Source organism: Bombina bombina, chromosome 7, assembly GCF_027579735.1.
Source record: "Bombina bombina isolate aBomBom1 chromosome 7, aBomBom1.pri, whole genome shotgun sequence".
NCBI lineage: Eukaryota > Metazoa > Chordata > Amphibia > Anura > Bombinatoridae > Bombina > Bombina bombina.
In genome coordinates, this window is record NC_069505.1 from 354,594,856 (window position 1) to 354,607,478 (window position 12,623).

Consider the following 12,623-nt stretch of genomic DNA (forward strand, 5'->3'; position numbering starts at 1 on the left):
GGTTACTCATGGAGTAAGGTCAGGATTCCCAAGATATTATCTTTTCTCCAAGAAGGATTGGAGAAGGGATTGTCAGCTAGTTCCTTAAAGGGACATGTTTCTGCTCTGTCTATTCTTTTGCACAAGCGTCTGGTGGATGTTCCAGACGTTCAGGCATTTTGTCAGGCTTTTGTTAGAATCAAGCCTGTGTTTAAACCTGTTGCTCCGCCATGGAGCTTAAATTTGGTTCTTAAAGTTCTTCAAGGGGTTCCGTTTGAACCTCTTCATTCCATAGATATCAAACTTTTATCTTGGAAAGTTCTTTTTTTGGTAGCTATTTCCTCGGCTCGTAGAGTTTCCGAGTTATCTGCCTTACAATGTGATTCTCCTTATCTGATCTTCCATGCAGATAAGGTAGTTCTGCGTACCAAACCTGGGTTTTTACCTAAGGTGGTATCTAATAAGAATATCAATCAGGAGATTGTTGTTCCATTATTGTGTCCTAATCCTTCTTCAAAGAAGGAACGTTTATTACACAATCTTGACGTGGTTCGTTCTTTAAAGTATTATTTACAAGCTAGTAAAGATTTTCGTCAAACATCTGCTTTGTTTGTTGTCTACTCTGGACAGAGGAGAGGCCAAAAGGCTTCGGCAACCTCTCTTTCGTTTTGGCTAAGAAGCATAATCCGTTTAGCTTATGAGACTGCTGGCCAGCAGCCTCCTGAAAGGATTACAGCTCATTCTACTAGAGCTGTGGCTTCCACATGGGCCTTTAAAAATGAGGCTTCTGTTGAACAGATTTGCAAGGCGGCGACTTGGTCTTCGCTTCATACCTTTTCAAAATTCTATAAATTTGATACTTTTGCTTCTTCTGAGGCTATTTTTGGGAGAAAGGTTTTACAGGCAGTGGTACCTTCCGTTTAAGTACCTGCCTTGTCCTTCCCTACATCCGTGTACTTTAGCTTTGGTATTGGTATCCCACAAGTAATGGATGATCCGTGGACTGGATACACCTTACAAGAGAAAACATAATTTATGCTTACCTGATAAATTTATTTCTCTTGTGGTGTATCCAGTCCACGGCCCGCCCTGTCATTTTAAGGCAGGTATTTTTTAACTTTAAACTACAGTCACCACTGCACCCTATGGTTTCTCCTTTCTCTGCTTGTCTTCGGTCGAATGACTGGATATGGCAGTTAGGGGAGGAGCTATATAGCAGCTCTGCTGTGGGTGATCCTCTTGCAACTTCCTGTTGGGAAGGAGAATATCCCACAAGTAATGGATGATCCGTGAACTGGATACACCACAAGAGAAATAAATTTATCAGGTAAGCATAAATTATGTTTTTTTTATTTTACATTATTTTGTTAACGGGACATTGTACTCTCCTTTAATTTGTTGCCAATGGTAAATTTTACCTGCTGGAGTGTATTTAATTGTTTGCAAATAGCGACTTTACCTTTATTTGGAAATGCTACTTTTGCCTGTTGTATCCCCACTTACACTAAAATAGCACTGATGAATCTCCCAGTGAGGGGTATAAGGCAGAGAGATTTTGTATGTTAAGTAGTGGCTTCTTTATAAAACACTCAGCTATATTTAACATTTCAGTACCGAACATAAATAACATCAGCAGGTCTGCTTTACTTGCAGGTTCAGACCATTTATTATGGGTTTGTCCTAGATGATTGTTTTAATGAGAAAACAAAAATTAAAATACAGAAAGGAACAATTTCCCATATATTGAATACTCTGCAGTAGGTATAACATGTAATTTGGAACAAATAACGGGAAACAAATGTTATAGTACAGTGTCACTGTAACTACTGCTCAAGTAGTTAATAAACTAGAAGAGCTAAAGACATGCCCCCACTGGCAGATAATGTTCCCAGGCAGAGAACTTGTTTACCTGTTCTTGCAGCCAGTGATGCTAGAATTGCTGGCCGTAGTTAGTACTGTCTCTTGTGCAGTCCTGCTTTTGCGCAGCCAGTAATTTGAGAGCAGAGGTTGTCAATCACCCTGATTGGATCTGTCCGGTGTAATTTAACTTCCTTACATAAGAATTGCGAGACTGGTTAGGAAACAGACATCTTAAGATTGCTGCCTCTTAACCTGTGATTGCAAGGTCACATAAGTGAGCCTGCTTAGCAATGTTCAGTACCTGTATCCACAGCTTCATAAATGGTCCATGATGCCATTTAATTTGTTCACCCTTACTCCCCCCCTATATCAACTCTAGCTCAGATCCCACAAACTGTTTCTGGAAACCCACATATCAATTATTTGACTGTCTGAGAAGGCTACAGTGCCTAAATTAAAAACCCCCCAAAAACAACACATTTGAAAAAAGAAATAAAGGAAATTAGTTTGGTTTTGAAAACAATTAGTTTAAGTACATATGCTGTATCTTTATAGTATGCTAGTAGAGAAAAAAAATTTAAGTAATTTTGTCTGTTAAAGGAAACAAACCCAAAACTGGTACCACAAATTAAATTCTCGAGTTAAAGGGATACTTAATCCATATTTTTTCTTTCATGATTCAGATAGAGCATGCAATTTGTTTGTAACTTTCAAATTTTCTCGTATTATCATTTTTTCTTCGTTCTCTTGGTATCCCGGCCCATTTTTGGTTCAGCACCCTGGATAGCGCTTTTTAGCCACCAATCAGCAAGCTGTACCCAGGTGCTGAACTAAAGATGGGCCGGCTTGTAAGCTAATATTCCTGCTTTTTCAAATAAAGATGCCAAGGGAACAAATTGATAATAGGAGTAAATTAGAAAGTTGCTTAGAATTGCATGCTCTATCTGAATCATTAAAGAAAACAATTGGGTTCATTATCCCTTTAAGAAACCAGATGAAATCATGAAATGTGGATACAATATTTAATCCTTTAGCATTTTGTGAGAATTCCACGTGGTATACTGGAAATTACATTTTATTTCAAATCTATAGAATCCCCCCCCCCCCAACAATATCAGATTAAATGGGAGATATCATTTACTTGCGTAATGTTTAATTTATGTTTGTTTTTTTTATCAGGTTTGAACACTGTTTATGTCCATCAAGTATCTGGAACAACAGTCGTCATGGCTCAGACAAATGGTTATCAGGACTCTTACCTCAAAACAGCTAATGTCAGACTGCCGGTATGTTTAGGATTATTAAAAGTTATGTTGACTAACTGTTTAGCTTTGTATCTTGTACTGTAATTTCTTATTATTATTTTTAAAGTCTAGACTTTATTATAATAACTTGTTAACCTATATGTATTTAAATTAAATTTGGTTTCTCTTGTAAGGTGTATCCAGTCCACGGATTCATCCATTACTTGTGGGATATTCTCCTTCCCAACAGGAAGCTGCAAGAGAATCACCCACAGCAGAGCTGTCTATATAGCTCCTCCCCTAACTGCCACTACCAGTCATTGTCTTGCAGCTCTCGACAAGAAAGGAAGTATCAAGAGAGATGTGGTGAATTAGTGTAGTTTATCTTCAATCAAAAGTTTGTTATTTTTAAACGGTACCGGCGTTGTACTGTTTTTACCTCAGGCAGAAATTAGAAGAAGAGTTTTGCCTGAAGTTTTTGATGATCTTATCAGGTTGTAACTAAGGTCCACTGCTGTTCTCACACATAACTGAAGAGTATGGGAAAAACTTCAGCTGGGGGAACGGCCTGCAGAATTAACTGCTCTGAGGTATGTGCAGTATATTTTTTTCTAGAGAGATGATAAGGTCTAGAAAATGCTGACAGTACCTGATATATTTAAGGTAAACCTGATTGCAGTGATTTAACAAATGACTGGCATCATGCTTGCAGTATAGGGTAATATTCATGTTACTTGCTCTTATGGCTTAGTATGTGAAACGTTTGCATGATATATAAAGAACGTTTTTTACTAAGGGTGATAAATCTTTATTTGGGGCCTAGTTTTCCACATGACTGACTAGATTTCTCCTAGGAGTAGTTTTTTATGGCCCTTTCACTTTGAGTGCATGGTGGGAGGGGCCTATTTTCGCGCTCTAATTGCGCAGTAGTTTTTACATTCTGAGACATCCAGCTTCCCTGAAGGAGTCCCCTGACATATTGGACCTCTGTAAAGGGTTTTTATGCCTACAAAAGTCGTTTTATGGGAAGGTAGGAGCCACAGTATAGCTGTGGCAGTTTGCTTGTGACTGTTATAACGGTTTTACCGTTTTTCTGCTTCGTTTTTGAGCCTGAGGGGTTAATCATCCATTTGCAAGTGGGTGCAATGCTATTTTAGTCTATTATACACACTGTAAAAATTCCGTTGAGCTAACTGCTTTTTTTCACTGTTTTGCAGTTTTTGTGTTTGTTTTTTTCCCTTAAAGGCACAATACCGTTTTTTATATTTTGCTTTTTCACATTAATTAAAGTGTTTTCCAAGCTTGCTGGTCTCATTACTAGTCTGTTAAACATGTCTGACATAGAGGAAACTCCTTGTTCATTATGTTTAGAAGCCATTGTGGAACCCCCTCTTAGAATGTGTACCAAATGCACTGATCTTACTATAAGTTATAAAGACCATATTCTGGCTTTAAAAGATTTATCACCAGAGGAAATTGACAAGGGGGAAGTTATGTCGATTAACTCTCCCCACGTGTCAGAGCTTATAACTCCCGCTCAAGGGACGCCAAGTACATCTAGTGCGCCCATTGCGTATACTTTACAAGACATGGTGGCAGTTGTAAATCATACCCTTACAGAGGTATTGTCCAAACTGCCAGGGTTACAAGGAAAGTGAGACAGCTCTGGGGCTAGAACAAATAAAGAGCTCTCTGACGCTTTAGTAGCAGGAGAGCTTCTATCTGTGGGTGATATTTCTGACTCAGGAAAGACACTTCAACCTGATTCTGATATGTCTACATTTAAATTTAAGCTTGAACACCTCCGCGTGTTGCTCAGGGAGGTTTTAGCAACTCTGGATGACTGTGACGCCATTGTAGTCCCAGAGAAATTGTGTAAATTGGATAAATATTATGCAGTGCCTGTTTACACTGATGAATACCTAAGAGGTTTTCAGAAATTATTACTAAGGAATGGGATAGACCAGGTGTACCGTTCTCTCCCCCTCCTGTTTTTAAAAAGATGTTTCCCATATATGCCGCTACACGGGACTTGTGGCAAACGGTCCCTAAGGTGGAGGGAGCAGTCTCTACCCTAGCGAAGCGGACAACTATCCCTGTCGAGGACAGTTGTGCTTTTCTAGATCCAATGGACAAAAAATTAGAGGGTTACCTTAAGAAAATTTTTATTCAACAAGGTTTTATTCTCCAGCCCCTTGCATGCATTGCCCCTGTCACTGCTGCTGCGGCCTTCTGGTTTTAGTCTCTAGAAGAGGCTCTACAGGTAGAAACCCCATTGGATGATATCCTTGACAAGCTTAAAGCTCTTAAGCTAGCCAATTCATTTGTTTCTGATGCTAAGAACTCAGGTTTTGCTATTCAGGCGCATAAGGCGCTATGGCTTAAATCCTGGTCAGCTGACGTTACTTCAAAGTCTAAGCTTCTCAATATTCCCTTCAAGGGGCAGACCCTATTCGGGCCTGGACTGAAGGAGATAATTTCTGATATTACTGGAGGAAAAGGTCACGCCCTTCCTCAGGATAGGTCCAACAAATTAAGGACCAAACAGACTAATTTTCGTGCCTTTCGAAAATTCAAGAGTGGCGCAGCTTCAACTTCCTCTAATACAAAACAAGAGGGAAATTTTGCCCAGTCCAAGCCGGTCTGGAGACCTAACCAGGCTTGGAACAAAGGAAAGCAGGCCAAAAAACCTGCTGCTGCCTCTAAGACAGCATGAAAGATCAGCCCCCGATCCGGAAACGGGTCTAGTAGGTGGCAGACTTTCTCTCTTCGCCCAGGCTTGGGCAAGAGATGTCCAGGATCCCTGGGCGTTGGAAATTGTATCCCAGGGATATCTTCTGGACTTCAAAGCTTCTTCCCCAAAAGGGAGATTTCATCTCTCACAATTATCTGCAAACCAGATAAAGAGAGAGGCATTCTTACATTGTGTTCAAGACCTCCTAGTTATGGGAGTGATCCACCCAGTTCCAAAGGAGGAACAGGGGCAAGGCTTCTATTCAAATCTGTTTGTAGTTCCCAAGAAAGAGGGAACCTTCAGACCAATCTTAGATCTCAAGATTCTAAACAAATTTCTCAGGGTCTTATCCTTCAAGATGGAGACTATTCGAACCATCCTACCTATGATCCAGGAGGGTCAATATATGACTACTGTGGACTTAAAGGATGCTTATCTTCACATTCCGATACACAGAGATCATCATCGGTTTCTCAGGTTCGCCTTCCTAGACAGGCATTACCAGTTTGTGGCTCTTCCCTTTGGGTTAGCTATGGCATCAGGAATCTTTACGAAGGTTCTATGGTCACTCCTAGCGGTCCTAAGGCCGCGGGGTATAGCAGTAGCCCCTTACCTAGACGACATTCTGATACAGGCGTTGAATTTTCAAATCGCCAGGTCCCATACGGACATTGTTCTGGCATTCCTGAGGTCTCATGGGTGGAAAGTGAACGAAGAAAAGAGTTCTCTATCCCCTCTCACAAGAGTTTCCTTCCTAGGAACTCTGATAGATTCTGTAGAAATGAAGATTTACCTGACAGAGGCCAGGTTGTCAAAACTTCTAAATTCCTGCCGTGTTCTTTATTCTATTTCTCGCCCTTTAGTGGCTCAGTGTATGGAAGTAATCGGCTTAATGGTAGCGGCAATGGACATAGTGCCGTTTGACCGCCTACATCTCAGACCGCTGCAACTCTGCATGCTCAGTCAGTGGAATGGGGATTACACAGATTTGTCCCCTCTACTAAATCTGGATCAAGAGACCAGATATTCTCTTCTCTGGTGGCTATCTCGGGTCCATCTGTCCAAGGGTATGACCTTCCGCAGGCCAAATTGGACAATAGTAACGACAGATGCCAGCCTTCTGGGCTGGGGTGCAGTCTGGAACTCCCTGAAGGCTCAGGGCTCGTGGACTCAGGAGGAGGCACTCCTTCCGATAATCATTCTGGAACTAAGAGCGATATTCAATGCTCTTCAGACTTGGCCTCAGCTTGCTGCGGTCAGGTTCATCAGATTTCAGTCGGACAATATCACGACTGTAGCCTACATCAACCATTAAGGGGGAACAAGGAGTTCCCTAGCAATTTTGGAGGTTTCAAAAATAATTCTATGGGCAGAGGTTCACTCTTGCCATCTATCAGCTATCCATATCCCAGGAGTAGAGAACTGGGAGGCGGATTTTCTAAGTCGACAGACTTTTCATCCAGGGGAGTGGGAACTCCATCCGGAGGTGTTTGCACAGTTGATTCAACTTTGGGGCAAACTTGAACTGGATCTCATGGCGTCTCGTCAGAACGCCAAGCTTCCTTGTTACGGATCCAGGTCCAGGGATCCCAAGGCAGCGCTGATAGATGCTCTAGCAGCGCCTTGGTCCTTCAACCTGGCTTATGTGTTTCCACCTTTTCCTCTGCTCCCTCGTCTGATTGCCAAGATCAAGCAGGAGAGAGCTTCGGTGATTTTGATAGCACCTGCGTGGCCACGCAGGACTTGGTATGCAGATCTGGTGGACATGTCATCCCTTCCACCATGGACTCTGCCGCTGAGGCAGGACCTTCTACTTCAGGGTCCTTTCAACCATCCAAATCTAATTTCTCTGCGCCTGACTGCTTGGAGATTGAACGCTTGATTTTATCAAAACGTAGTTTCTCCGAGTCGGTCATTGATAATTCAGGCCCGAAAGACTGTCACCAGGAAAATCTATCATAAGATATGGTGTAAATATGTTCATTGGTGTGAATACAAGGGTTACTCATGGAGTAAAGTCAGGATTCCTAGGATATTATCTTTTCTCCAAGAAGGATTGGAGAAGGGATTGTCAGCTAGTTCCTTAAAGGGAAATATTTCTGCTCTGTCTATTCTTTTGCACAAGCGTCTGGCGGATGTTCCAGACGTTCAGGCGTTTTGTCAGGCTTTAGTTAGAATCAAGCCTGTGTTTAAACCTGTTGCTCCGCCATGGAGTTTAAATCTAGTTCTTAAAGTTCTTCAAGGGGTTCCGTTTGAACCTCTGCATTCCATAGATAACAAGCTTTTATTTTGGAAAGTTCTGTTTTTGGTAGCTATCTCTTCGGCTCGAAGAGTTTCAGAGTTATCTGCCTTACAGTGTGATTCCCCTTATCTGATTTTCCATGCAGATAAGGTAGTTTTGCGTACCAAACCTGGGTTTCTTCCTAAGGTGGTATCTAATAAGAATATCAATCAGGAGATTGTTGTTCCGTCACTGTGTCCTAATCCTTCTTCAAATAAGGAACGTCTATTACACAATCTTCACGTGGTTCGTGCTTTAAAGTTTTATTTACAAGCTACTAAGGATTTTCGTCAAACATCTGCATTGTTTGTTGTCTACTCTGGACAGAGGAGAGGCCCAAAAGGCTTCAGCAACTTCTCTTTCTTTTTGGTTAAGAAGTATAATCCGCTTAGCTTATGAGACTGCTGGCCAGCAGCCTCCTGAAAGAATTACAGCTCATTCCACTAGAGCGGTGGCTTCCACATGGGCTTTTAAAAATGAAGCTTCTGTTGAACAGATTTGTAAGGCGGCGACTTGGTCTTCGCTTCATACTTTTTCTAAATTCTACAAATTTGATACTTTTGCTTCTTTGGAGGCTATTTTTGGGAGAAAGGTCTTACAGGCAGTGGTGCCTTCCGTTTAAGTGCCTGCCTTGTCCCTCCCTTCATCCGTGTCCTATAGCTTTGGTATTGGTATCCCACAAGTAATGGATGAATCCGTGGACTGGATACACCTTACAAGAGAAAACAAAATTAATGCTTACCTGATAAATTTATTTCTCTTGTGGTGTATCCAGTCCACGGCCCGCCCTGTCATTTTAAGGCAGGTGTTTTTTATTTTTAAACTACTGTCACCACTGCACCCTATAGTTTCTCCTTTCTCTTGCTTGTCTTTGGTCGAATGACTGGTAGTGGCAGTTAGGGGAGGAGCTATATAGCAGCTCTGCTGTGGATGATCCTCTTGCAGCTTCCTGTTGGGAAGGAGAATATCCCACAAGTAATGGATGAATCCGTGGACTGGATACACCACAAGAGAAATAAATTTATCAGGTAAGCATAAATTTTGTTTTCTTTCGCAATTCAAACACAGCATGCAATTTAAGAGCCTATTCAGTTCTGTTACCATATTTGCTTCATTCTATTGGTATGCTTTGTTTAAAAGCATATGTAGGTAGGCTGAGGAACAGCAATACACTACTGAGCTAGCTGGTAATTGGTGTCTACCCTTGTATTTGATTACCCATATATGTTTAGCTAGGCCCTATTAGTGCAGTGTTACTCTTAAACTGCCTTTAACCATTTTGCAGGGGTTAAATACATAATTATTTGCATGCAATAGTATAATCATAAAGTGGTCTAAGAACATTTCCTATTTACACTTTTATGCAGTTATATGAACTGCTCCTCCTTTCCTTTTTTTATTTTTTTAATAGATTATTGTCATATCTTTTATTCTTTTGATGCAAATTAAAGGGATCCGGTTTAGTTAGTGCAATGTGATTTCCACATAACTTGTGTATAGTGATTTTTTTTATTGTTAAATGCAAAAATTCCAATTAGCTACAGAGAGCTGAGAGGAAATTCAGGTTACATTATGGAATACATTTATTAAACTGTATTTGCAGCTTTTTTGAAAAGCATAGGAGAAGAATCCTGGTGCCCATTACCCTAACCTTTCTTCAGAGCTCCGTTCACGTTCAAGCCTTTATAGATTCAGGAGCTGCTGGAAATTTCCTTGATCATTGAGTCATTATCCAGTCTGGCTTTCTGCAGAAGAAACAATGCCTTAAAATTACCACTCTGGATGGCACACCACTTGGATCTGGTTTGATTCATTTCAAGTCTGCACCCCTCACTATGACTGTGGGAGTCTTGCATTTTGAACAACTGCAATTTGATGTCATTCACTTTCCTACTCAGCCAATTTTCCTTGGTCTTTCTAGGCTACGAAGACATAATCCCCAATTTTACCGGACTGAGGGTCGGTTGGCCTCTTTTGGTAAATCCTGTTTTCTTTCATGTCCGGGTAAGGTGCTTTGTAACACGCTCCTGTAGCCACTATGCATACCTCTTCATCTCTTCCCTCAATATATGCAGAATATGCTGATGTTTTTGAAAAAAAGGCAGCCGACGTACTCCCACTTCACTGCCATACAACTGTAAAATTGGTCTACTTCCTAGTGCCCTGCTTCCCAATGGGAAGACCTATCCGCTTTCCAAAGCTAAAACCAAGGCATGGAGGATTATATCCAGAAGAACTTAGCCAACTGCTTTATTCAACCCTTTTCCTCTCCTGCTGGGGCTGTTTTTTTTCCTTAGCAAGAAGGATGGATGCTTGAGACCTTGTATAGATTATAGACCTTTGAACCTAATCACAGTCAAGAATCAGAATCCTATTCCTTTTATTACAGAGTTGGATGATTCCCTTCAGGATGCTTGTTCCTTTACAAAAGTTGATCTTCGTGGAGCATACAACCTAATTTGTATATCCACTGGGGATGAATGGAAGACTGCCTTCAACACCAGAACAGGGTACTATAAATATTTAGTAATGCACTTTGGGCTTTGTAATGCCCCTGCTGTCTTCCAAACTTTTCTTATCTTCCGTGACCTTCTTAATTGTACTTTCTCCAACATAGGTGTGTCCGGTCCACGGCGTCATCCTTACTTGTGGGATATTCTCTTCCCCAACAGGAAATGGCAAAGAGCCCAGCAAAGCTGGTCACATGATCCCTCCTAGGCTCCGCCTTCCCCAGTCATTCTCTTTGCCGTTGTACAGGCAACATCTCCACGGAGATGGCTTAGAGTTTTTTGGTGTTTAAATGTAGTTTTTATTCTTCAATCAAGAGTTTGTTATTTTAAAATAGTGCTGGTATGTACTATTTACTCTGAAACAGGAAAGAGATGAAGATTTCTGTTTGTAAGAGGAAAATTATTTTAGCAACCGTTACTAAAATCGATGGCTGTTTCCACACAGGACTGTTGAGAGGAATTAACTTCAGTTGGGGGAAACAGTGAGCAGACTTTTGCTGCTTGAGGTATGACACATTTCTAACAAGACTCGGTAATGCTGGAAGCTGTCATTTTCCCTATGGGAACCGGTAAGCCATTTTCTTAGTTTAAGTAAAAGAATAAAGGGCTTCATTAGGGCTTAAAAAACTGGTAGACATTTTTCTGGGCTAAAACGATTACTTTACTAAGTATATTTGGCAGATTATTACTTTTAATAGTTGTTAAATCTTGGGGATTGTTTTAATAAAAACGGCAGGCACTGTATTGGACACCTTTTTCACTGGGGGCCTTTTCTAGTCATAGACAGAGCCTCATTTTCGCGCCTCTAATGCGCAGTTGTTTTTGGAAAGCATGGCATGCAGATGCATGTGTGAGGAGCTAAGAACCACTGAAAAAGCTTATAGAAGGCATCATTTGGTATCGTATTCCCCTCTGGGCTTGGTTGGGTCTCAGCAAAGCAGATACCTGGGACTGTATAGGGGTTAAATGTAAAAACGGCTCCGGTTCCGTTATTTTAAGGGTTAAAGCTTTCAAATTTGGTGTGCAATACTTTTAAGGCTTTAAGTTACTGTGGTGAAATTTTGGTGAAATTTGAACAATTCCTTCATACTTTTTCACATATTCAGTAATAAAGTGTGTTCAGTTTGAAATTTAAAGGGACAGTAACGGTTTTATTGTAAAACGTTTTTTGTGCTTTGTTGACAAGTTTAAGCCTGTTTAACATGTCTGAACCATCAGATAACGATGTTCTATATGTATGAAAGCCAATGTGTCTCCCCATTTAAATATATGTGATATATTTGTGTCATAATGTCCAAACAAAGTAGGGATAATAATGCCATAGATATGATATTGCCCAAGATGATTCCTCTAATGAGGGGAGTAAGCATGGTACTGCATCATCCCCTTCTGTGTCTACACCAGTTTTGCCCACACAAGAGGCCCCTAGTACATCTAGTGCGCCAATACTTATTACCATACAACAATTAATGGCTGTAATGGATAATTCTATTGCATGCATTTTTTTCCAAAATGCCTACTTATCAGAGAAAGCGTGATTGCTCTGTTTTAAACACTGAAGAGCAAGAGGACGCTGATGATATCTGTTCTGACATACCCTCACACCTATCTGAAGGGGCCAGGAGGGAGGTTTTGTCTGAGGGAGAAATTTCAGATTCAGGGAAAATTTCTCAACAAGCAGAATCTGATATTGTAACTTTTAAATTTAAATTTCAACATCTCCACGCACTACTTAAGGAGGTATTATCTACTCTGGATGATTGTGACAATTTGGTCATTCCAGAGAAATTAGGTAAGATGGACAAGTTCCTAGAGGTTCCGGTGCCCCCCGATGTTTTTCCTATACCCAAGCGGGTGGCGGACATAGTAAATAAGGAGTGGGAAAGGCCCGGCATACCTTTTGTCCTCCCCCTATATTTAAGAAATTAGTTCCTATAGTCGACCCCAGAAAGGACTTATAGCATACAGTCCCCAAGGTCGAGGGGGCGGTTTCTACTCTAAACAAACGCACTTCT

The 12,623-nt window shown here is 41.0% G+C and overlaps 1 protein-coding gene across 1 annotated transcript in view; it reads left to right on the forward strand.

Moving 5' to 3' along the window:
• NUP210 (nucleoporin 210) overlaps positions 1-12,623 on the forward strand; it is a 1,597,588-nt gene that overhangs the window by 606,495 nt on the left and 978,470 nt on the right. The window contains 1 exon segment of the mRNA XM_053721041.1: positions 3,019-3,125. Within this exon segment, the coding sequence (XP_053577016.1) occupies positions 3,019-3,125 (107 nt within the window).